General features: G+C 42.8%; 1 protein-coding gene across 2 annotated transcripts in view; it reads right to left on the minus strand.

Annotated features, from left to right (window-relative positions):
- Positions 1–343: 343 nt before the first annotated feature.
- LOC122549421 (solute carrier organic anion transporter family member 5A1) overlaps positions 344–27,630 on the minus strand; it is a 186,059-nt gene continuing 158,772 nt past the window's right edge. For both annotated transcript variants that reach the window (XM_043689228.2, XM_043689227.2), the window contains 5 exons: positions 25,651–25,849; positions 22,314–22,473; positions 21,285–21,526; positions 10,178–10,242; positions 344–4,748 (listed from right to left, as the gene is read on the minus strand). In XM_043689228.2, the coding sequence (XP_043545163.2) occupies positions 4,291–4,748; positions 10,178–10,242; positions 21,285–21,526; positions 22,314–22,473; positions 25,651–25,849 (1,124 nt within the window). In that variant the 3' untranslated portion in view covers positions 344–4,290. The remainder of the gene's footprint in view (positions 4,749–10,177; positions 10,243–21,284; positions 21,527–22,313; positions 22,474–25,650; positions 25,850–27,630) is intronic.

Below are 27,630 nucleotides of genomic sequence, written 5' to 3' on the forward strand. Positions count from 1 at the left end.
CTTATGCTCTTATGACATGCTTCAGTGAGAGCTTTTAAACCATTTAAAATAAACACATTGACAGCTGTGTTAAGGCAATGGATAAAGGGAGGTAATTTGCCCACATCACTGTTAACAGAAACAATGACCCTTTCTAGGCCTTGTGATTTTCCATTTCTTAAAATATATATGAGTTAATAAAATTCTGATCTCGCATTTTGTGTTTAAAGAAAGATGACTTTGTGTCATAATTCATGGCAAACCATTTCCTTATTTGATGGCAAACACACAATGCTGCTGTGTAAATTATATTAAAATGAACTGGTGCATTGCTCAAGTCAACAAATCATAAACGTTTTTTAAGAAGTCAAAGTAAATGCCATTCACTTTAGCTGGAAAAAATACTTCAAACCTGTTAATGCTCACTGTAAAAATATAGTGGAGAGTTCATCGGTAATGTGGCTCTGTCACCACCCAGTATTTATTCAAGACATGGGATGGAAATGAAGCGATTTCAGGGAACAAAGTCTGACCTGATTTTATTTTAAATCCATCTGTTTGGATGAATTTTGATATACCTCCATAGCCACGATGTCCTTATGTGTGACTTGAACCTGGTACTTCTGGCCCAGATATTTGGACACTGCCACTGTGCCACAAGACCCTTAAACAACCAGACTGAATCCTGAAACTTTGGACAGAACCAGGAGCCTTTAAATCCCCAGTCAAACTGAGCTATTTTGGCCTTAAACCTGGTATTTTTCAGGCCTCTAAATTAGACATAAATGAAGGGACCATAATCTGTTTTTGAGTCCCTGTGGGAAATTAGCATCCTAAAGCACAACAGCATTGCTCTGTTCCACTTCCTTCAGTGACTAACGGTGAGTCTGAAAACACAAAATCAAAAAGAATTTTCCAGGGAGCCTGCTGGAGCAAGACTCCCTCCCTCACATGACCATACTGCTTCCCCACATCCTTCTACCCACTCCACCAAACTCATACCAACACACCATCCTGGCAGCACCGTCCTGACCAGTGCCCTGAAATGTATCTTTTAAAAAGATACATGTGGAGATGCAACATGTGTCAGCTGCTCACCAGAATAAATGGAACATTTGAGTACAGGAGTTGGGAGGTCATGCTGTGGCTGTGCAGGTGAGGCCAACAATTCTGGTTGCCTTTCTACTGGAAGGATGTTGTTGGAAGGTCACAGAAAAGACTTGCAAGGACGTTGAGCTATAGGAAGAGGCTGACTGAATAGGCAGGGGCTATTTTCCCTGGAGTGTCGGAGGCTCAGGGGTGACCTTATAGAGGTTTATAAAATCATGAGGTGCATGGATAGGGTAAATAGACAAGGTCTTACTCCCAGAGTGGGAGAGTCCAAAACTAGAGGGCATAGGTTGAAGGTGATCGGGGAAAGAATTAAAAGAGACCTAAGGGGCAACATTTTCACACAGAGGGTGGTACGTGTATGGAATGAGCTGCCAGAGGAAGTGGTGGAGGCTGGTACAATTACAACATTTAAAAGGCATCTGGACGGGTATATGAACAGGAAGAGTTTAGAGGGATATGGGCCAAGGGCTGGCAAATGGGACGAGATTAGGTTGGGCTATCTGGTCAGCACGATGAATCTGTTTCCATCCTGTACTTCTTTATGATTCTATGAATGAGGTTACTTCCCAGCTCCTTCCCAGTGGGGAACACCCAGTTGGTCAGTCATTCCAGGTTGGAAAATAAATCTGTAGCAACATTCATCCCACCACCTCTGAAAACGCACAGGGTATAGCCTTAGCAGTTATGTAGATATTGTACACCCAGAGATTTATAGCACCCCAGACTTACACCCAGACAGGTTTCAGGGTTAGTTTCTGGGTTTGTGTGAAGCTGACAACTGCTGCACTCAATGACCATACAGCACCACATCAACCTCAAACAATGACTGGGAACTGCAGTGCCTAACCAGTCTAGAGGCTAGAAATCTCATGTATCAATCCCAGGGCAGACTGTCCCCAAACATTTACATTTTCTCTACCTTTGGGAGTCCAGGTCTATGCCTTGGCCACCACTCCCAAAGTTCTAGAAATTGCAGCCATCTTTACGCTAGAATGAGACACTCAGGAGTGAGCAGAGAATTATGGGGTTGGAGGGGAAGGAAAACGTAGAGTTCCAGAATCCAAGCCCATTCCTACCAATTCCCAGGTTTCACAGAAATGGATCAGCGAGAGGAGCAAGCAATCTATTTCCAAGGAGGCAGGCCAATCACTGGAGTACTTTCAGGAGGCTGCATATGCCATTTTGTCCCAATTCTTATCTTTTACCACACGAGGTTCAGAATTCCCAATGAATTAAAAAGATGCAAGTATTGGATCAGTGAGGTACGTGGCTCTCACGTATTGCCTGTATGGCAAGAAGAGAATGTAGAGGCCCAACTCCCCACCTACTGCTAAAATACCCGAATCTCCTCAAATGATGGTGATTCATTTAGATAGATCCACCCCAGCAATGTCTGACTGATCTGACATTTTCCTCCTTTGACACTTTTATCAGGTATCCATCAAGCAAGCCTCTCTGTTGCGACAAATGTCACACAAATGCCAATGCCATCCTGCTGTCCAATTTAGCGGGATGTCCAGGAAACATCCCTTCGAAGAATCCCTGCTGAAAAAATTAATCACAACCTCCATGGTGCTTTCTTCATTTCACTCCCTTATATGGAGCCCTTCCTCCTTGTGAAATTAAACATGAGCAGGGTCCCTCCTTTATAAAGATGACTGCACCCGATGTGCTTCCCAAGCTGACCTGTCTGACTTGAAACAGAAATCTACTTGAAACAGCCCAGAAATGTTTGATCCAGGCTTTCCTTTTGTGCTTAACTAAGTCTCACATCAGGTTGACGTCAATGAGCTGGGTTACACACGTGGGTAAAGCAGAGTAACCTTAGCCACAGCTTAATAGTCTGCACCCATTTTTATTTAGCTTTATAGTTAGCATCTTTTATCTTGTTCCACAGGAAGTAACTAGCTGGTTTCCCATAGAAAACACAATATCCACTTCTGTAAAATACAGAAAGATATTCAAAATGCAAAACAGGCCAGGATTCAAAAGATAGTTTTCAAGAACAAGTGAAAACTCATACCTGAAAGATTTGTGCCTCTTCCTTATTTTTCAATGCAGATAAATTTGCTATTTATTCGCAATATTCTTTGTTTTTATGTTTCATCTGCAAGGTTTAAAAATTTTTCTTTTATTTTACTCAACCATTTCTAAAGGTTTTCACTGTCGGGTTTTCCTGGCTGTACCAACTGTTGCCACCCGAGTGCTAGAGTTTATAACATTAACGTCTTAATGTGAGTGCAGGTCCTCCTTCTCAGAAGTGGGTCATTATGCCACCATCTACTGAACTCCCAAAGGGAGAAAACTGGTAAGACTTGGCATTTAACTTCTTGCCCACCCTGCAAAGGCACTAGACATGTCAACATTACAAATATCGAAAACGAAAACAGAAAATATTGCGAACACAGGACAAGACTATCAAACTCTGAATTTCTTTTCAATTGCTAGCATCTTCTGTTTTATCTTTACAAGGTTTTACAATATGACGTCTTGCAAAATATTCCTCAGGATTTTAAATAATCGCATTAAAAATGGTTATTGCGCACAATTTATTAGGCCCAAGTCAGGAATTGTGGTAGGTTTTCAACACGCCAATCGAATAACACTGGTCACAACTTATGGAATCACGGTGGAGTTGACAGGCAGATAGTTTCTGATATGACCTGTTCACCGTAATGGAAGTTTATGCCCCAGCACCATATTCCCAGTGGAAGCTGCAATAACTGACAGTTTGAACAAACAAAGATTTCTAACACATCACCTCGAACAGATCAGAATAGCATTTAATCAAAAATTATGTGGAAGCTTCTCGAAACAAAAATGTCTCACTTACACTGATTCTATTTTAACTTCCCTCCATGTTCACCAATTGTCTCTGTTCCTTATTCCTCCAAAAACCGACATAAAATTGACTCAGAGCATGAGTGCAAATGATCACTCCGTAAGATTAAAAAGATACAAGGTATCTGAGACTCTTAATTTTGTTGAGGTATCTGGCCCTTCAGCCTACTGTGGTTGGTTTATCTGGTTGGTGTATGTCACCATTTCAAACTTAAAAAAAAGGCACAGGTTCTGTGGCTTACCTGGAGAAACTTCCCAAAGGGTGTTTTTTTTTTGTCAAAGAACTAAAGTTCAAAACCACCATCAGTATTTGTGTTTGACAACTTAACGCCCAAGGTGGCTCAAGTTTGAATTCAATCAATATTGAACTGTAATGTCATCCAGTGTGTTCTTGGCTTTGAAATTTCCTGCCTCCTGGAGTGTCCCAGGAAATGTCTGTGCTACCCGCTGGACTGGTCCAAAATCAGTTCGATATTCATTGTCTTCAGCCCTTGTTTGAAAGGTAGGACATGACTGAGTCTGTGCATAGTTGTGCTGGGTCCCTGGGTTACTGATCAGCTCACTGACAGTGCTTATGGGTGAGGCTGTACGTCGCCACCTTTGCAAGTGGTCTTCTTTATGCTTGATTGAGTACCAGGCTACAAAGATGAAAATAAAGCCGACAAACTTGAGACCAGCTGCCAGTCCAAAGTAGACAAACCTAAATGACGTGACGTCATATTCCCAGCAGGAGCCAATCACACCACACTCCTGTTGCCAAAGCATGCAGGTCGTATCGATCACAGCCCCGAAGTAGATTGGAGTCGGAATGTAAGCTGGAAGGCACAGAAGAGGTTATGTTCCAATTAGGAAAGTTGTGTGTTTAACAACTTAACAACAAGATATTTAACAAATTTTTTAAAAATAATTAATGGCAGAAAAGTTGGACGATACCCAAGTCACAAAGGAGTTTAGAGTCTAACTTGGACTGTTTGGATGAATATCATTAGACAAAACTTATGTACAAGTATCCCCTGTTTTCCAAAAGTTCACTTTACGCCACTTCACTTTTACACACCTGTTTTCGCAAACCGAAAGAAATCCGAAGAGGCTTTTCGCTTTTACGAGATTGGGCGAAAGTTTTCCATATAAGTTAAAGCTTCTTCGCTTTATGCCATTTTGGTTTACGAAAGGTTTCAGAGAAATGCTCTACTTTTGGATAGCAGGGGATATCTGTAACAGGAGCACTGTCCACTGACAAACTGCATGCGACCTGTGCAGAAACCAACAGGATGCCATTTCACTGAATTTAAAGGGGGTGGAATCACTCTTCACAAAACTCCCAATAATTTACTTTGTGAAATGCAGAACAATTCCTTGCTATGAAATAATTTACTGACATAATTATTATTTATTTATTATTATGAGTGCTGACAATTTTAAAGTGGCCTTGTGCAATATTGGTGGAATCTTCCATCGGGAATACAGAAGTGAGTGATGCTGCTGTGGTTTACATGTCATTCCATGTCATGTAGCACAATTAGATGTTCTGATGAGGCAGGTATCTTGGAATTTATCCACAGCACTATTTGCAAAGCTACAATATCACAAACATATACACATTGTTTGAGTCCTATGCTTACTCACATTGCCATGATGCTTGTGTTCCAATACAGTTGTTGAAACTGTGTGATTGCTTGACATCAACAGTATCATTGAGAACATCGAAGATGACAATCTGATAGTTTTATTACCCTTCTCATCTCCCAGCTCATCCTCAGCCTGCCATCTGTGGCAAATTACAGCTGGTACATTTCAAACCACCCTCCTTTCTGTCAACCCTGGTTTCCTGTTTCCTGACATCCAACATCTAAGCTGTAGCAGCTGCAGCAGGAAGAGACAGAGAAAACAACAACGCAGCAGAAATCAGGACACATTGTCCCTCAATCTGACACTGGCTAAAAAGCCACCATCTGTGATATTACCCTTCTCAGTATGAGCTGCTTCTTGGGGTGCCCGAGGAGCTGCATTCAATTTGATCTGATTTAATTTATTATTGTCCCATGTACCGAGATACAGCGAAAAGTATTGCTTTGCATGCTATCCAGGCTGATCAGACCCTACATAAGTACATCAGGGTAATAGAACAGAATGCAGAATATAGTGTTACAGAGAAGGCGCAGAGAAAGATCAACTCTCATATATGAGAGATGCGTTCATTAGTCTGATAACAGCGGGGAAGAAGCTGTTCTTGAATCTGATGGTACATGTTTTCAAACTTTTGTATCTTCTGCCTGACTGAAGAGGGTGGAAGACACTATAACCAGGGTGGGAGGGGTCTTTGATTGTGGTGGCTGCTTTCCAGTGGTGGCAGGAAGTATAGATGGAGCCAATGGATGGAAGGCTGGTTTGTATGATGGACTGGGCTGTGTTCACAACTCTCTGTAATTTCTTGTGATCTTGGACAGAGCAGTTGCCATACCACATTGTGATTGGTCTGGATAGGATGCTTTCTATGGTGCATCTTTGTCAACATGCTGAATTTCCTTAGCCTCCTGAGGAAGTGGAGACGCTGGTGTGTTTCTTGACTATATCACCAATGTGAATGGATCAAGACAGATTGTTGGTGATCATCACTCCCAGGAACTAGATGCTCTCGACCATCTCCGCCTCAGCCCCATTCATACATACAGGGGCATGTCCTCCACTCCACTTCCTGAAGTCAATGACCAGCTTCTACATTTTGCTGACATTGAGGGAGAGATTGTTGTCTTTATACTATACTGCTCAGTTGTCTTTCTCCTTCCTGTAGATACTGCCCTCTCCACTTGGAGGGCTTGCTGCTTCTGTAGTCAGCAACTCTACAGTCTGAATTCCAAGCTGTATCTATCTTCTAAAACTTTAAAACTTTTTTAAAAAATTGCTACACATTTGACTGCGGTCCAAACATCTAAACTTTCAAAGCTTTACTTTTTGGTGTATGTGTAATTCTTGATCGCACTTTAGGATAATTAAATGCAAACTTCAGTTAAAGAAGCTGGAAGCCATACCTAAAATTGCACAGAATGTGACATTAAAGCCATATAAGCAGCTGTAGCTTCAGAGAAACAACTGCTGACTACTCCGCTCAAAGCGATTCTTCCACAAATAATCATAGATTCCCGACAGTGCAAAGAAAGGCCATTCAGCCCATCACGTCTGCACTGAACCTCTGAAGAACATCGCACTCAGACTTACCCTCACCCTATCCCCATAATCCTGCATTTCCCACAGCCAATCCATCTAACTTGCGCAACTTTGGACTATGTGAGGAAACCAGAGCACCCAGAGGAAACCCACAGAGAATGTGCAAACTCCACACAGTCACCTGCAGGTGGAATTCAACCCCAGGTCCCTGGCACTTTAAAGCAACGATGCTAACCACTGAGTCACCATGCCATTGTGAAAAGAAGGAGTAAAACTCTCCATGCTTTTGTGTCAAATGTAGCATTAAGGAAGATGTTGCTTATTGCTGGATGGCTATCAACTCAGCCCTAAAACATTGAATTGGGATTTCCTGATCCACCACCTCAAACATTTGCTCCTTCCACAGTCTGGCTTCAATGTGTGTAATCTACACTACAACAACTCCTCAAGGCTTCCTCGACAGCACCTCCCTGGGACCTTCACCACCCAGAGAGACAAGGCCAGCAGATGTATAGGACATTGTACACTGTAAGCTGTCGTCCAAGTCACACAGCACTGTTCACACATCTTCACTGGGTCAAGACCTGGGCCATCCCAGGTACCAGGTATTGTAGAGTACTTCACTATAAAGACCGTAATGGCTCAAGAAGGTGACCAGCCAGCACATTTTCTTCATTAATTGAGGGGGATGTAAGTGCCACTGGCTAGGCCTGCATTTATTACCCATCCCTAAGTGTGACTCCAGACTAACGGCAATGTTGCTGACTCCTAACTGCCCTCTGAAATGGCTCAAGAACACCAGTCAGTTCAGGCGAAAAACAGGGATAGGAAATAGACGCCTGGCCCAGCCTGCAATATCCCTGGCCCATGGAGGAATTTAGAAACAAATAGTCAGTCAGCCACATTAATACTGGCCTGGAGTCACATGTAGACCAGACCAAGTAAGGATGACAGATTTTCTTCATGACAGGGCATTAGTTACCCAGATGACTATTTACATCAATCAATGACCGAGGCTGTTCTGGAGTCAATGCATGAATCAATCCATGTGTAAATTGGAACACAATGTACAATATAAAGGAGCTGTTCATAAGATCTAGATTTAGATTTTATTGTCACAGGTACTCAAGTGCAGTGAAAAGTGTATAATGTTGCCATGCACGGTGCTAAGTAAGTACAGGAAATGCTTGCATTTCAGGTCATTAGAACTACACCAGTGTATGGGATCATGTTCAAAAGTCAAGGACCCCTTGTAGTTGCCACTAGATTAATTGCCTATTTTGGATTTTTATTGAATTCAAGCATCACATTTTTCCACGGAGAGATTTGACCCCTAGAGCGTGAGGTTCTGGATTACTAGGCCTGCGGCATCACTGGTATACCACCACCCTCTCCAAATCAACCACAGCTAGGCCAGAACAGAGTCACCAATACTCCGGAATGAAACAAGTAAAACTTCTATTCATAGGGTGCAATACAAGGTGTTGACAGTTGGTGGCATAATTGTGGTGCCCAAACTCACGGCTAATACGTATCTGTAGTTTCTTTCACTCAGCAGCTTGTCGGATTATAAAAGCCTTGGCCACAATTATGTTCTGCTCAAAAACACAAACATCATGCCATTTGCTGGATTACATGACTGTTCCATCGAGCCAACACTCTTTTCAATGACTGTGTAACTCAAAAAAGGGCACACGCATGTGCACACAACCACCACACAGGCTGGAGCTCTTAAAATATAGCTACAATCTGACTGGAGAAAATTCTGGAACTGGTTGCAGCCAAAGAAACACTGAACTTTGTCACCATGAGGGAGGAAGCCTGTTCAAAACCATGATGGTGATGTCCTGGTTGCAAGTGACAGGAACAGAGGTTCTCTACCTGTAAGGGACCAAAAAGCCTCCCACAGAAACTTTACAGAAGCAGAAAGTGGTTGTGGTTCCTGTCATAAGCGTAATTCTGAAGACCTAGTTGTAGTGTCGAAAGCGAATGCATCTTCCAACGCCATTAACAGCACCAGGAGTTCCGTTCACTCACTTTCAATAACCATTATCAATCACAATTCATACCTAAACTTCATAGCTTCACCTCACAATAAGCACTGCTGTAAGTCTCACACCCACAGCTGACAGACTGCGCATGCAGTCAGCTCTTCAATGATAACATCACACAACACTTCCTACTATACTTGCCTTTCTCTTGAAAGATGAGGCGATGAACAGCTGGAGAAAGCAGCATCTAACAGGGAAGGGACAGGCGTGAGTGCATATCCTCTACCCAATGGAGCAGATACTGCTTGAAAGCACTGGAACTCTCATCACTGAGACAGTGGCAGAGCTGAAACCATCAAAGGTGATGATATACTCATCCTCCTTCTCACATCCCACTGACCCGGCCCCAAATGCGTATACACACACACACACACATTCATATATTCACACACACATGCGTGTACACACATATACACACGTCCACATGCACACACACACATGCATACACATGCACACACATACACACAGATGCAGACACATACACGTGTGCACACACACACACAGCCAGACACACACATGCATGCATGCGCGCACACATATACACACACGTGCACGTACACACAGTGGTACATACACACACGATTTACAAGCTGCAGATGGTGAAAACATGCATGTCATTCTTTCTACAAATCCCTCCCCTCGGCCTTCCTCCTTTGAGTTACCTGAGTTCCAGGGTTAGATGCTGTTGGAAAGATAGAAGAAGGTGCAATAGAGGAAGGGGATGTGTAAGGAAAGCATTACAGCTGTACCTAGAGAGGACAGTTCTGAGGGATCGCTCAGTGAAACTACATGTGGAACTCAGAAATAAGAAGGGGATGATCGATTTAATGGGATTATACAATAGACCCCACAATAAGTCAACAGGAAACCGAGAAGCAAATATGTAAGGACATCGCAGATATTTGTAAGAATAATACAGCTGTAATTGTAGGGGATTTTAACTTTCTGAATATAGTGTGGGATTGTCACAATATCTAGGGCTTGGATGGTGGGGAATATGACAGGAATACAATAAACTAGTCACTTACCAAGGGTTCGTAACAGAACAAATTGCATTCCCAGAGCAAAAGGTCTCTCTTGATCTTCTACAGACCTAAAACAGGAAAGTATTTAATTTAGTTTGTGCTACTACATCATGAAGAATGAAACGTGTGTTGAAGGCACAGAGATCTGATTTTCTAAGCCCTGTTTTGAATCCTCATGTTCCCACAGGATGCCACATTGTGGGGCTAACGTCCAGCCTGCAAATGCCATTATAAATTACACACCACATATTTCTTCACTTTTTAAAATTTCATTCCTTTCCTGCAATTTCCAGCCATAAAGAAATGTCAATGGCTTACTCCTAGCTCTCCATGTTCTCTGTTCTACAGCTGAGGAAGGGATGGGGAGGGAATATTTCCTCCCTCCTTGGGCAGTGCTTCATCAGTGATTTAATTCTCTCACTGGAAAAACAGAACAAGGAACAGTGTGTTGCTAATGTCGTGGACATGTCAAAAGTAGAGGCAGACAGATGTATGGGCAAAATAGATTTTTGTAAAAGTGTCACTTATCAAAAGCTAGATAACCCCAGGGCTGCAATGAGATGCATTGCCCTGTATGCATAAACAGGAAAACACATGATTTAGTTATGTCCTTTCTCACTGAAAACTTACGCAAATGTGTTCAAACATTGATTCCTGAGGCGTGTATCCTAGTTTCAGATTGTAATGTGGCAAGCAGTACATAGCAAATTAGACACCTAAAAATCACATGCTTGAAATGGGCATCACAACACTTGTACAAGTAATACAGTCACCATAGTCATCCCAGACCATATTGAGTGTGTGTGAGAGAGAGAGAGAGAGAGTGTGAGTGCATGCTAACTGGAGGTGGTTTAACCTGAAGGTCACCATATCTCAGGCGAGGGGAAAGGTTGAGATGGTGAGTCCTTGCTGGTAACGTTGGCTCGTGTAGGAACTGAACTCACATGGTTGGCATTACTCTGCATCGTTCACCAGTTGTCCAGCCAACTGAACTAACTGAACCCCTGGTATTTTACAGTGCTTCGTGGCCCGTGGCTGAGAAGTGGCAGATGGAGTTTAATTTAGATAAAGGCGAGGTTCTGCATTTTGAGAAAGCAAATCTTAGCAGGACTTATACACTTAATGGTAAGGTCCTAGGGAGTGTTGCTGAACAAAGAGACCTTGGAGTGCAGGTTCATAGCTCCTTGAAAGTGGAGTCACAGATAGATAGGATAGTGAAGAAGGTGTTTGGTATGCTTTCCTTTATTGGTCAGAGTATTGAGTACAGGAGTTGGGAGGTCATGTTGCAGCTGTACAGGACATTTGTTAGGCCACTTTTGGAATATTGTACGCAATTCAAATCTCCTTCCTATTGGAAGAATGTTGTGAAACTTGAAAGGGTTCAGAAAGATTTACAAGGATGTTGCTAGGGTTGGAGGATTTGAGCTATAGGGAGAGGCTGAATAGGCTGGGGTCTGTTTTCCCTGGAGCATCGGAGGCTGAGGGGTGACTTTATAGAGGTTTATAAAATCATGAGGGGCATGGATAGGGTAAATAGACAAAGTCTCTTCCCTGGGGTGTGGGATTCCACAACTAGAGGGCATTGGTTAAGGATCAAAGGGGAAAGATATAAAAGAGACCCAAGGAGCAACTTTTTCATGCAGATGGTGGTGCATGTATGGAATGAGCTGCCAGAGGATGTAGTGGAGGCTGGTACAATTACAACATTTAAAAGGCGTTTGGATGGGTATATGGATAGGAAGGGTTTGGAGGGATATGGGCCAAGTGCTGGCAAATGGGACTGGATTAGGTTGGGATGTCTGGTCGGCATGGACAAGTTGGACTGAAGGGTCGATTTCTGTGCTATACATCTCTATGACTTTAGGTCAAATGAAAGATATTCAAAATAGTATTTTTTAAAATGTCCGTTCTCAGTTTCAGACTCTTTCTGTGAAAACCACTTCTCGATGGCCTGATGGACATTGTTTCACGATTCCTGATTAAGAGCTCACGCTTGAAACGTCGATTCTCCTGCTCCTTGGATACTGCCTGATTGGCTGCGCTTTTCCAGCACCACACTTTGACTCTGATCTCCAGCATCTGCAGTCCTCACTTTCTCCTGATTATTTCACAGCAGTTATGTCCCAACTGAGTCTGTTGTGATGTCTGGAAAGAGTCACATTGGTGTGTCTGGCATCACATGGAGGTCAGATCGGACAAAGATGAGAAAATGCCTTCCCAGAAGAGCACAAATGAATCAGTTGGGTTTTTACAGCAGTCTGACTCGTCCGTGGTCTCTCTTTTTTAAACTGATAACAGCTGCTTATTTCTATATTTTCTGAACTAAATTCAGAACATCAAATTGCCATTGTGGGATCTGAATTCACATTCTCAAGATTACTCATTCAGTAACGTAACCAGCATGTGACCAACTGGACGACCAAGCATGTTGAGAATTCTCACTTCCAGCTGATATCGGGAGGTAATAAATAACTTGCTGTAATTTCATAATAGAGGTGTTCAGGTGGAATCAAGACAAGCAAGATTTGTGAATGTCACTGGAGAGCCAAAACAACTTCTTTCTCAGCTGTTAGTAATGTCACATACCAAATAACTTCTGCTTGCAGTCACTATGCTGCATCTGGAAACTGTGGAAAATTCAGGAACTCGTAAGCGTGTTATATGTCAGCTACCTCAATCACTTTTTTTTAAGCTTGTGCCTCTGTGCTGTTAATAGTGACAAAGCTTTTTGCCTCCTCAACATGAGATTCCCATGGCTTTGTTTGCTTTTGCTATGCTTACATAATTAAGAAACCAGAAATTGCTGGAAGAGATCTGGCACATTCCGTGCAGAGGAATTAGAGTTAATGTTTTGGGTTGAATGACCCTTCCTCAGAACATTGAGGGTCCCGAGGAAGAGTCACTGGACCTGAAACGTTCCCTCTTATTTCTCTCCACATTTCTCTCTGCTGCCAGACCTGCTGAGCTTTTCCAGCAACTTGTCTTCATTTCTGATTTGGATTTTATTGCTTATTTAGTTAAATTGTTTCATAATTCAGTTGCAGGTTAAGTTGAGAGTAAAAAAGACAGTCATTTTAAAGGAAAGGTAAATGGGCATATTGGAGTCATTCATGGTTCTAAGGGTCACTGGATCTGAAACATTCACTCTGTTTTCTCTCCACAGATGCTACCAGACCTGCTGAGCTTCTCCAGCGATTTTTGTTTGTGTTTCTGATTTGCAGCATCCGCAGTTCTTTCGGTTTTTATTATCCTGAAAGATTGTCCATTCCACGAAGACTGGGTGCAGTTTTCCCATTTTCTGTTGGAATGTTTTGTTGAGTGAGGTTTATCTTGCGTGGTCCACCGTGGCTCTGAATAATCTTGTTCACATAATCTTCTGCTTTCACCTCATCAGCAATAACTGGGCTATATTGGCCGCCTTTCTCAAGAGATTCCACAGAGGTACTGACCATTGGTGGGATGTTTCAGTCTTCACACAGGTACCTCTGGGCCTCAGTGCCCACTATATCCAGGGTCAGACACTGAGCCAGAAACTGCCCCTCACACTGCGCTGTTTGACAGTCATCCCCAAGCGCACTCTCCAGGACAGGGAGCTGGAGGTGCCAGAGACGAAGAGAAGACAGAGTCTTGTTTCCCATGGATCTCCACAGAAAAGTCACACCTTCAGATCAAACCAGCCATGGCACAAACCAAAGTTGAGGTCCTTGCCGTTGCCCAAGGGGAATCAGAATGCTCAGCAGCGTGGGAAGAAAGATCAAGGATCTTCTGTGTTTCTCTCCGTTACCTCATACTCAGGCCCAAAGACCATAAGATATAGGAGCAGAGGCCATTCTACCCATCCAGTCAGCTCCACCATTCAATCATGACTGATATGTTTCTCAATCCCATTCTTCTGCCTGCCCCATAACCCTTGATCCCCTTACTAATCAAGAACCTATCTACCTCTGTCTCAAATACATTCAATGACTTGGTCCCCACAGCCTTCTGTGGCAATGGGTTCCACAGATTCACCACCCTCTGGCTGAAGAAATTCTTCCTCATCTCAGTTCTAAAAGGTCGTCCCTTCACCCTGAGGCTGTGCCCTGAGGCATTGCGTCTCTCCTACTGGTGGAAACATCTTCTCCATGTCCAGTCTAACCAGGCCTCTCAGTATTCTATAAAAGTTTCAATCAGATCTCCCCCTCATCCTCCTAAACTCCATCGAGTGCAGACCCAAACTCCTCAACTGTTCCTCATATGACAAGCCCTTCATCCCCAGGATCATTCTTGTAAACCTCTTCTGGACCCCCTCCATCATCAGGTAGGCGGAGGTGGGTACTGCAGATGCTGAAGATTAGAGTCAAGATTAGAGTGGTGCTGGAAAAGCTCAGCACGTCAGGCAACATCTGAGGAGTGGGAAAATTGACATTTCAGGCAAAAGCCCTTCATCATTCCTGATGAAGCGCTTTTCCCCAAAACTCAATTTTCCTGTTCCGCGGATGCTGCCTGACCTGCTGTGCTTTTCCAGCACCACTCTAATCCTGACTCCCTCCAATATCAGCATATTGCTCCTTAGATATGACCTGAAACTGCTCATACTATTCCAAATGCAGTCTGACCAGAGACCACAAGGCTACCTCTCACTCTACAAACACCTTTCACCAACGTGCATGAACTACAGCTCTGACTAATGTAGGTATTATGTCCACTCAACAACTCCCACCCACCTCATCGTTTCAAAGTTCTAACCCTGCCTGCCCTCTGCACTTCCTCCTCACTCACTGAGGATACATAACCATCTCTGCTGCTCATGCAGCAGTACTAACTGTTTCTCCATCCACTTTCATCATCCTCAGTTCTTTCCAATGTCTCACTGCAGGAAACATTGGCCCATCAGGCCCCTCACTCCCCACGAGGAAACAATCCTCCATTTTTCCCCAAAAGGAGCATTATTGCTCATGGAGGTAATGGGAGACCTCCACACCCAACTTACCCAGTTAAATCTTATTTGGTTATTGAAATAATTCCACAGAGGTCAAGATCCCATCACAAGGCACCTTTTATTTAGAAGTGGAGAGTCCTTGACACTGATCCGGTTCCCTCAGAGCCAGCTCTCAGAGTGAACTGAACCTCCGACATTCCTGTTTATATCTGTCAGCCAGGGCTCCCTGATAGGAACAGGCCAACAGCCCCAATCAGGGAACCCATACTCTATGAGGTTCACTGGCTGGTCTTGTTTGTAGCTCCTCCTGGGGTGTTTTAGCACAGGGTCAGGGTCCTCCAACACTGCTTCTGATACAGGTGGTGTTTAATGCACAGTAGCCCACCTCTTGCACTTGGAGCATATTGGGAGAAATTCACTCTCATCTTCAGGCGGCAAAGGCATCGAGTCTGCGCTATCTGCCGTGTCAATCTCAGATTTAGAAGTATTTCCAATGCTTTACAGTGAGGGAGAACCCACAAGTTCCAGACCAGTCCGAAAGGCTGTCAAGGAGCCGGGCACATTTTGTTCCCTCACTGTTTGAGAGTTTGCAGCTTTCATTTGTTCCACGTGTTTGTTCAGGACTATCGCATCTACCCTAAGTTTGTGTGTCACCGAACCCATTCTTGTGTTGACCATGTTTCTTACCCATGCAGGGCCATTCCCATGATTCCTACACTAAACTTTATCCCATGAAGTAAACTGTCTCCCTTGCTTGGCAGAGTATTGTCTGTGGCATTGTCAGTCCTGATGCCATTTCACCCTCACTCCCAGTTCCAGGAAGATCAGATTTAACCTGGTGTGGAGTCTTCTCCCCATTAGCAACTCTGCTGGAGCCGTCCCTGTAGCTGCATGTGGGGTGGTCCTTTTATCAAATAGGAACTGGGACGGTTTGGTATCTAATAAAGCTGTAGGCTGTTTCTTCAAGCCTGCCTTCAAAGTTTAGGCTGCTCTTTCTGCCAGACTATTGGATGATGGATAGTGTGGAGCTGTCCTTATATATTGAATACCTTTCGACTTTAGGAAATACTCAAAAACCCTGCTGGAAAACAATGGCCTGTTATCTGTGATCAACACTTCCAGGAGCCCGTGTATTGCAAAGGTCGTGTGTAGTTTTTCTAACGTTGTCCCTGTGTTTGACGAATGAACTCGGTGTACATCCAGCCACTTTGAGTGGGCATCCACAATGACTAAGAACATGGAGCCCATGAAAGGACCGACATGGTTGATGTCTAACCAAGTCTAGGGTTTACCTGGCCATTCCCACGAATGTGATGGAGCTGCTGGAGGCAGTTTTTATCCTTTTTGGCTGTCTGGGCACAGCCCTACCAATGTGGCTACGTCTGCATCCAATCCTAGCCACCAGACATTACTTCTCACCAACATCTTCATTCTGAAAACCCCTGGATGACCCTGGTGGAGTTCAGCCAATATCTGGCCTTTACTTGGGACAATCCTGCTCCTCATAATAATATGCCGTCCTCTACTGTGATCTGGTCTCTCCGGGTCCAGAGTTGTGATGACCCTTCAGTTTCCCTCATCACCACCAGCTGTTTCAGTTTTGCCCGGATTGGATCTTTCTGCATCCAAAGTCTGATATTGTCAGCGGTGACCAGAAGGATGTCTCCCCCAGAGAGTATAAAACCAGAATGGATTCATCCAGTGGCAGTATCACCGGTGGTGTATCCACCAATGGGAGGCGGCTCAAGGCAATTTGTCACTTGGCCTCTCAGATGGTGTTCCAACTTGTAATTGTACAAAATCAGAATAAGAGCCAACTGCTGGATTCTACCTGAAGCTATGGGCGGCACGGCCCTGTCCTCTTTAAGTAACCCTAGCAGGGGCTTATGGTCTGTTATTATTACAAATTTATGTCCATAAAGGTACTGCTGAAGCTTTCTCACACCAAAGATGACCACCAAACCTTCCTTCTCTATCTGGGTGTATCTTCCTTTGATCGCCCTCACTTTATCGTCCAATTGGTGTTACCTGGTTTTGTTAACTCTGCAACCCAAGTGGGTCACTTCTCCTGGTCCACTGGAAAAAGGGCGCAGGTTGATGTTACCCCAAAAAGCAGTCTGGTACATTGGTACAAACCTTGATGGGTATTCACTGGAGCATACTCTGGGAATCCTCATCTAATCACAATTGCAGGTACGCATGGCTCATGTACAACCTCGTGAAGGATAGTCCGCCATCTGACCAACACCACTATAACCCCAACATTAACACCGTGCTCTTATACCATGAGCCACTACTGACAAAAGCAAGTGTTCCATATGCCTTCTTAACCATTCTATTCAGGTTGTCTGCCAACTTCAGGGATCTATGAATAATTACCCCAAGACCCCCCTGCTCCTCTAACCTACCCTTTGTCCTGCCATTCATTAAACATTCATCCACCCTGTTCTTCTTCCAAAGTCCATCACCTCGCACCTAACACAGTCAAATACCATCTACCACTGGTCTGCCCATTTGACCAACCCATCGATATGCTCCTGTCACCTACAACCATCTTCTTCACTACTAATCACTCTACCAAGCTTGGTGTCGTCTGCAAATTTCCTTAACATTCCCCTACATTTTCATCGGTATCATTCATGTATATAACAAACCAGCCATTACAGGTGGAATTTAATACCTTTCCTGAGGCAGGTTTTGGAGATGGGACAGCATTCAGTTGTGTCAGAGGTTATACACTAGGGACCCAACCTTCTTGTTTCTCACCAACCTTTTAGTCCCTAGTGGGAAGGCTCATGGATGGACATCTTGCCCTGACGCCAATTGAAGCTCTTTTAGTGAGGAATTATTGCCAACATAAGGACCACAATCCATTTCCACTGGTATTCAGTCAGCAGTAGGATATCACATTGTCACCTGATACTACCGCTCTCCTGGTGGTACTAATGGCTTCAAGGAACTGACAGTGTCTGACTGACTGGCAACTCTTAAGCTAGGGATCCCAGGATAGATCCACCAATAATCAATTAATATCCTGACTGGCCCTCGATTCAGCCAGCCTTTCCCAATGAAGGTGGTGATGTGAGGGTCTCCATGATAACCACTGAAGAAGCAATGGCATGTAGATTATAGTCAGCTTACTGTTAGACAAGGAGGAATGGGAAATGCCTAAGTCCTGGCCAATCATTGACTTCTTATAAAGAATTAAGAATGAAATTGTCAGTGACAGCAATCACCATGGATACATTGAGTGGTACACAATAGTGCACTTGTTCTTAAGTTCTTGCTTCACGACAGTATTGTCAGCAGCAGGTACAGGGAGATGTGATCGATCTGGACAGAGAGAGACACACATGGTGTGGTCATTCCATTTCAAAGGCAGCTTGGAAAGTTTACCTCAGGAGATGCCTAAACGGATGCTGATTGATTCATGTGACAGAAAGGATTAAATCAACTTTACATCACTTGACCTACACCAAAACCTTCACCAGGACATCATTAATGAAATGTGTTGATGAGTATACTCTGTGATGATGCTGTGGCTTTAAGAGGTTATTTTGTCCTTTTTCTTGGAAGAGAGGTTGTAAAGCAGAGGCACTGAGCAGGCTACCAAAACCACAGAGTAAACAGCTTGTGAGCCTTGGGTTTTTTTTAGAAATTGGAACAAATTAGCGGGTATTTGAGAACACCAGCCAATCCCTCTGCAAGTTCCCCTCCAAGCCACTCCCCACCCAGACTTGGAAATGTGACGCCATTCCCACACGGTGGCTGGGTCAGAATTCTGGAATTCCCTCCCTCCGGCATTGTGGGACATCCCACAGCAAGGAGACTGGAGCGATTCAAGAAGGCAGCTCACCCTCATCTTCTCAGGGGGCAATTAGGAACAGGCTACCCAGCTCAAGTCCCATAAAAAAAGCTCTGAATGAGGGATGCACCTTGGTGTGCGCCCCTGGATACGCAAACAACAAGTGTCACCACGTACTGAGGTTCAATCCGTCTCCCTGGTGTTGCGTGGGATGGGACTGGCCCCCCCCCCCTTGTTGAGTATTCGGACCGTTCCGTATCACCCGGTCCCTCGTAAAGCAAAGCACCTTTGGACCAGCAGTCCATCAGGGAGAGGTTGGCACGAGACATTACCTCGAGACCCTTCCCCCCCCCCCCCCCCCCCGTGGGATAGGGAGAGAAGCTGGATCGTGTCGGCAGGTCCCTGAGCAGACTGTCCGAACGCCTCACCACTCTCCAACGAGCATCACCACTGGTGCTGGCAAACGGCACTGGATTGGGGTCAGGGAGATCTGGATCGAGTGGGACCAAAGGGTTTGTTTCCATGCTGTACGTCTCCATCACTCTCTGACATCGGTGTTGAGAAGGGCACCTCAGTCTAACCTTCCAGAGCAGCTGACCTTATCAAAGGCTGAACTGAGATCCATACAGACTACATCTACCAACCTGCCCTCGCCAACCATCCTGGTCACTTCATCAAAGCACTCGAACGAGTTTGTGAGGCATGATCTCCCACGCACAAAGCATGCTGACTACTCCTAATCAAACCCTGCCTTTCCAAATGCACTTACGTCTTATCTCTCAGAATCCTCTCAAGACAGAACGTGGTGGTGGAGGGTTGTTTTTCAGACTGGAGGCCTGTGACCAGTGGAGTGCCACAAGGATCAGTGCGTTTTGTGATTTACATAAATGATTTGGATGTGAGCATAAGAGGTACAGTTAGTAAGTTTGCAGATGACACCAAAATTGGAGGTGTAGTGGGCAGCGAAGAGGGTTACCTCAGATTACAACAGGATCTTGACCAGATGGGCCAATGGGCTGAGAAGTGATAGATGGAGTTTAATTCAGATAAATGCAAGGTGCTGCATTTTGGGAAAGCAAATCTTAGCAGGACTTGTACATTTAATGGTAAGGTCCGAGGGAGTGTTGCTGAACAAAGAGACCTTGGAGTGCAGGTTCATAGCTCCTTGAAAGTGGAGTCGCAGGTAGATAGGATAGTGAAGAAGGCGTTTGGTATGCTTTCCTTTATTGGTCAGAGTATTGAGTACAGGAGTTGGGAGGTCATGTTGCAGCTGTACAGGACATTGGTTAGGCCACTGTTGGAATATTGCATGCAATTCTGGTCTCCTTCCTATCGGAAAGATGTTGTGAAACTTGAAAGGGTTCAGAAAAGATTTACAAGGATGTTGTCAGGGTTGGAGGATCTGAGCTACAGGGAGATGCTGAACAGGCTGGGGCTGCTTTCCCTGGAGCGTCGGAGGCTGAGGGGTGACCTTATAGAAGTTTACAAAATTATGAGGGGCATGGATAGGATAAACAGGCAAAGTCTTTTCTCTGGAGTGGGGGAGTCCAGACCTCGAGGGCATAGGTTTAGGGTGAGAGGGGAAAGATATAAAAGAGGGCAACCTTTTCACATAGAGGGTGGTATGTGTATGGAATGAGCTGCCACAGGAAGTGGTGGAGGCTGGTACAATTGCAACATTTAAGAGGCATTTGGATGGGTATATGAATAGGAAGTGTTTGGAGGGATATGGGCCGGGTGCTGGCAGGCTGAACTAGATTGGGTTGGGATATCTGGTCAGCATGAACGGGTTGGACCGAAGGGTCTGTTTCCATGCTGTACATCTCTATGACTCTATAATAGAAGCAGCCTGAATGGGTGTGGTCAAGCTCTCACAGATCAAGGATGTTTAGTCAGCTTTAATCAGTTGCTGTTGTGGCCTTGAAGAAGTGGAAGCTATTTTTCCCTCTCTCGATTACAGCCTAAAGCTGAGGGTTCTCTTCCTAGGCTGCTGGATGGAACGTGTGACAAAATCTGAATTTGCTGTTTTGCCAAAGGTTGTGTTTATGGGATGTTACAATACTGGAGCAGTTAGTTAGTAACGGTTACTGTATCTATTATTTTGTTAAGTTTTCCAATAGATTGAAGTTATTCTAAGTTCCTCTTTCTTTGGTTATATTTTAAGACAGTGTTTAAATAGACTGTGTTTTGCTTAATGTCGAGTAGTTTGACCGATTGGATTATATCTGGGACATGGCACTTTACATTTGCCTTGAAAAGGTTAGGGTCTAGGCTCCTTTCTTAAAATATTTTGAGGGGGTTTCATCTGGTCCACAACAACTCTGATACAATCTTTTGCATTTGCATGCCTAGTTGACTTCAGTCTAATGGTTACAGGATCTTACCTGAGTGTTACTATGATTACTGATGGTTGTGCACAAGCTGTGATGAGCGTGACGATGAAAAGGAATATCAGGAAAGGGATCAGTGTGTTGCACGTCCGTTCACACTTGCCAGACACAGCATAGCCATTTTCATTCAAATAAGTTTTCACAATGACCAATCGGAGCTGATTTCTCTGACCGACCGTAGGGGGCGTTATCACCTGCCGGCTTTGAACACAGGCACAGTCAGTGTAGTTCTTCATCTGTAAAAACATATTTGAGACTCAGGAAGAGGAGCACTCTTTTAACTTAATTTGTCTTCTTTCAGTCACTGCAGGAATTCTTGAGACAGCTACTGCACAAAGTGGTACCACTCCTATGCAGCTGTTCTGTAACATAATTCAATCATTTTCCTACTAAACACAGACATGTCAATAAAACAATTCCTTAAGAAAATAGCAGGAACTTATTAATATATGGAAGAAAAGTTAAATTACTGGAAGGACATCCACTATTTCACTACTTCAGGTATTGTTTATTCTCCATTAGTCGTTATCCTTTTACACTACATTATAATTATCCCTCCTTTACACACAAATTGCCCTTTTTAATCATAAATCCCCCAAGATTTCTTACAGGAAATGTTAGAAAAAATACTTCTTTAAAGTTGTGGTTTCTCTCCCTCACCTTTCTTAAAAAAGTCAAAGTTGGAGCTGCAATTACATCCTGCAGCATTGTTTTCACTTTTGTGTTACAGAGATTAATATTGAAAGTACTCCACCTGCCTTTTATTATAGCAATGTCCTGAACTCTGTATTTATTGAGTGAATGGCTTAGACGCTTCCTCAAATTTTATTTTAATAGTTTAGTGATACTTAGTGACATTAACGTTGATTTTATCTTCATTGACTTCAACGGAAATTAAAGTCTCCAATTTTACACTCATGCGTAAAATCAAACTCACCCCCAATGCATCCTCACTGTGGGTGTCAGACAGCTACACAGGAATGTTATTTTGACATTCACAGCTGTGTGGTAGCAGTTACTCACCCCTGTGCTTTCATTGACAACATTTGAGCAACCAGCCAAGCATGGACTGAAGTACGTGATCCCATCTGATCCACAGACAGGCTCATACTCATGGGTTCTGCACGCACAGTTCACATTGCAGCCCCCTGTTAGATTTCTGTGAGCCATTGTGAGTGAAGGGCTGAAAGAAAAATACAAAGAGCTGTTTGTAATGTCATTCCTTCTATTAACAAAAAGTACTGAGCACGCTATTTCATTATGCCTTTCAAATAGAACGATAGCTATCGAGATTTCTTTTTGCTGACAGTAGATAGGTTTAGGCAGACATTGAAAATGTCCTTCTGAGTCTATGTCCCCAGTCACTAATTAGTGGCTAACAACTCCGTAGGTCATATAATGGTCAAAGCAGGTCAGTATATTTCAATAATTTCTGAACCATCTTTCTTTTTTTTCTTTATCTATGTCAGTTGATATAAACTTCCTTTGCTCCCGTATCTTCAGGAGAGATTTAGGAGCACAAGGACTCATGTTCATCCCTCAAGCCTGATCCAGTATTTAGTGAGGCCATTGCTGATTGGCAACTCAATTCCTTTGGTCCAACTTAGAATTTTTTTTCTGAGAAACCCCCAACAATAAAGTAAAACACTATTAAACAATCCATAATTAAACTCTAGTATATATTTATAAAAACTATTATGCATTGTAAAATGCTCATGTATAATAACTATTCTAGTTTAGCTTTTGTGCTCGTCCTAAGAACAAAAACTATTCTGTACTTGGTACAATTTCCAAATGACAATGGAATATTCGTGTAAACTCTAAGCTTCTGAGGAACGCTGGTTGAAAAACACTGGTGTAAATGTTGAAATGTGTCATATTTCTTCTACAAATTGAGAAAAGGTCTTAAAACATTCAGAACCGTTGAAAAATATGCTGGTAAAACTCTTCTGTCATGTTGTGGTCTATTATGAACACACGCCTGACTTTCAAATAAGTGCTAAACAATTTATCTCAGCATGGGGGCTGTGTTCATATTTTAATGGAGAGTTTTAAGAGATTAACAGGTTATCTGGCTTTGATGTGGATGATGCTTTATTATTTATTTTGCACTTACTATTTGAAGGCATTTAATTTTTATAAATGGGTTTTATGAATGGAGAGGCTCTTTATCCCCAGCATGAATTGTTTTTGAAGATGTCAGCTCTGTTACATTGTTACAACCGGGAGAAACAATGGCCCCTCGTGGTATTACTGCTGGAATGTCAGCACAGTTAATGTTCTGAGGATCTGGGTTGGAATCCTGTCATGGAAGATGGTGGAACTTGAATTCAATTTTAAAAAATCTGGAGTTAAGAGTCTAACGATGTCTGAATCTAATCGATGGGTGGAAAAATCCATTTGGTTCATTGATGTACTTTAGGGAAGGAAACTGCCATCCTTACTTGGTCTGGCCTACATGTGACCCCAGACTCACAGCAATCACTCTTAAGTACCCTCTGGGATGGACAATACATGCAAGCCTAGTCAATGATGTCCTCATGCTGTGAATAAATTGAAAAAGAATTAGAAGTTTATTCTTTTAATGCCTATTTCAAACATATCCTAAGGTCTGTTCATAGTCAGTGTCTTTGGAGGATACATGAAGTGAATGGAGAGAATACAAAATGGCTGTGGAGACATGAGGGGAATAGGGACAGTTATAGTTTCATAGTAATAGAAACAGGAGTAGGCCATTTGGCCCGTCGAGCTTGCTCTGCCATTCATTAAGATCATGGCTGATCTATCCATCATCTCAGCTCCTCCTACCTGCACTATCCCCATCATCCTTAATTCCCCTTCCATGCAAAAGCCCATCCAACTGTGTCTTTAATACATTTAATGAAGCTGCCTCTACTGCTTCCTTGGGCAGAAACTTCCACAGATTTGTTACTCTTTGAGAAAAGCAGTTCCTCCTCATCTCGGTCCTAAATCTACTCCACCCTAATCTTGAGGCCATGTCCCCTAGTCTTTCTCACCCACCAGTGGAAACAACTCTATCATCTATCTCTTTCATAATTTTATATGTTTAATTTTATATGTTTCTATAAGATCCCCACTCGTTCTTCGAAATTCTAGCAAGTACAGTCCCAGGAGGCTCAACCTTTCCTCATAGCATAACCTCGTCATCTTCAGAATCAACCTGGTGAACCTCCTCTGCACTGCCTCCAAAACCAGTATATCCTTCCTTAAGTAAGGAGGCCAGAACTGTGCACAGTACTCCAGGTGTGGCCTTGCCAACACCTTGTACAATTGCAGCAGAATGCCCCTGCTATTAAATTCAATCCCTCTAGCAGTGAAAGCCAATATTCCATTTGTCTTTCTGATTATCTGTTGCATTTGCAAATCATCTTTCAGCAGTTCACATATGAACACTCCTAAGCCCCTCCGCACAACAGCATGCTGCAATCTTTCACCATTTAAATAACACTCCGACCTATTATTTTTATTATGGGCTTAAAAACAATTTTACAGAGATCCCCCAGTGAATTCTAACGGGACCCATCCCAATGGACATGCTCCTGTCAAGTTCCTCAGTAACTCGAGAAACCTGCACACTGCCCGGTCATGTCTCCGAGAAATTAAAGCCTAAGCAGAGTTGGTGGCCCGGTGGTATTGCCACTGGACTAGTATTCCAGGAAAATGTGCTGGTGACATGGGTTTGAGTAGTACTTGCTGAATGGCCTTTCTACAAAACAGCACACCCATGTAACTCCTATTAAACTCTTCAAGTGCCATTAGATTATGGTGCCTTTAAGATAATGGTGTGAATTGGCTCATTGTAGTGATTGGAGCGAGGGCCAACTGGATCTCATTGACTATGAGATTCTTGATTGGGATTGGTAACTTGGGGCCATCAGGGAGCCCTGGCCAACAGATATAAACAGGAGATTAAAATAGAGTCTCCACATTCTAGGGACTACGTCTGAACTGGCTGGCTGGAGCCCATGTATCGGGCACATGTGAATATAAAGGGTTTCTTGCTGACAATTTGACAAAAATATTCCTGTTTAATCAGACTCTATGATTATAAATGTGAAAACACTTTGCATATATCAAACTGTATGACCAACATGACATGCCTGGTTTTGTGTAAACAGAGGTATTTTCCAACAGTGATTTAGCAGCTTGTTTCACACCATGCCCATTTTATGTTTGTTTGAAGTCAACGGAAAAGAAAGTCACTTGCAGTGTGGAACGGGCTGTCAATTTGCTATCATTGAGTTTGCACTACTGCTGAAGACCAATTTCACCCTCACAAGCAATGCAAAATTCAAATTACAGAACAGAAGAGCAAAATGTAAAGGAAGATCACTCTTACCCTGTGGTGTATGGTATATTAATACCCCCAAGATTAATGCTTTCACAGCCAACAATGAAGAGTGTAGAGAAACACAATAAAGACACCCCACTGCAGATCATAGCAAGTTTTGCTGATTCTCGTGCACCAAGTTTGAGCTTTTTAATTATGTAGCCCCCAAGGATAATGCCAACTCCAGCACTGGGAACAATGATCACACCTGAAAGTAAAGCAGAGCATTAGCTTACAAATCATATACTGAACAGAAAGCTATACTCCATAGAGGAACTCTAAAACTCAACACATGACAGACTGGAGTTTGCTAGCACCATCACTGACTGTATTTTAGCCTGAATGGTTTGTACAGAAATTGCTTAAATGTTGAAATATAAAGATCATAGTGTAAATGAGATTAGTCAGATAGTTCTTTCATTCTTAACTACTTCACTTTAATCACTTGTCCTCTTGCTACCACTTCTAAATTAAACCTGAACATCTCTTCAAGTTATACATTTTGTTACAACTTTCCCACTCAATTTTGTATCATCTGCAGTCGAGGGAAGTAACTCTATTGCAGCCTAGACAGTAAGGTATAAGGGTCCAGTTACAGTTTCTCAGTTAATGCCCCCCGTTTCATGTCTATGTAACCAATACATTATCAATTCAAATTTCCCCATCGTTTTAATTTCTACAACAAATTGTATGTGAAAAAAATGAACATTTATTAAATCTACTCTCAAAGACTCAATTTGCTACCTTTCCATTTTTGAATGAACTTATCTCTTTTTTTTCCATGCTGTTTCTAAATTTCAGTTCAAAAATTCCTAGGAATGCCATCCTAAAAATTTGAAAAGTATTAACAATTTTTTAACTTTTCATTCTGCTTCTGCAAGTGCCTTCTGGACCTAATTGAGAATCATGCTGTTTCAATTTATATAGCGCTATTTTAGTTAGTAAAATAGCAATGCTAATACTTGACAGAGAAGTTTAGGAAAATGGACATTGATTCTGGAAGAAAACAAAATTAAGAGCCATGACTAAAAGATTGGCCTTTCAAATCTCTAGATTAAATATTCAGCAGGAACTGGCAAGAGGGCCTCAGTAGACATAAGCTATCACAAACATTCCAGTTCTCAGGAGGTTGACTTAGTTTCCAATTAAGATCAATTTATTTTGATTATTCATAAAATTCCTGATGCTGTGGCATATGGTTCTGACTGAGTTTTTCTTAAGAAATATGATTGCCGGCAAGCGGAGATAACTTTGTAGAGTGACAAAGAGGTCAAAACAGGTTAGAAACATCTCAAAAATTTTAAAAACACAGAAGTGAGGAAAATGTAAAAATTTTAAACTAAACATTAAATGTAGCAGAATTCATTTTGCTGAGAAATCCTGAACAAGTTCACAATTATTCGTGACTAGATTCCGCAATTACAATTTATCCAAATAAAAAGCTTGTTTCTACAGCACCTTGCATGAACTCTGGACTTTCGAAACTGTTTAACTAGCCATTTGTGATGAGGGCAAACTAGTATTGACAGCAATGTAGCCTGAACAGATCATTTGGAGACACCTTGGTTTGTATCCTGAGATATTTGAATTCTGTCTCCTCGTTCAGTTAGTTAAAGCTGCTTCAGCGAGCAATGGAACTCTAGATAGGAAGTTCCTTCCAGTACAACTCCAAGTGGGTGTCAAGATAGGCTAGATCAAAGAGAAGTAACAGTAAGCCTACAAACTGGTCCATGAATTGGACAGTTTCAGTCTCATATGGAAAGAAATTGGATTCAGCAACACTGTGGTGCTAAAGGAGAGAGAAAAATTCCCTGAAAATTGTTTTTTCTTTCTAAATACTGCTTTGGGAATAATTATACTGCCGAAAACATCTTCATTATGCAGACAAAATGAAGACATTGATTTAAACTGTTGTCTTTTATCACAATTACTTCAAGCAGACTGGGACTTATTGTTAAAACTTGGTTTCAGTATGAGCTACTGCCGGGT

Source organism: Chiloscyllium plagiosum, unplaced genomic scaffold (assembly GCF_037043375.1).
Source record: "Chiloscyllium plagiosum isolate Xiang-an unplaced genomic scaffold, Cpla_swu_hap1 HiC_scaffold_4, whole genome shotgun sequence".
In the NCBI taxonomy this organism is placed as follows: Eukaryota; Metazoa; Chordata; class Chondrichthyes; order Orectolobiformes; family Hemiscylliidae; genus Chiloscyllium; species Chiloscyllium plagiosum.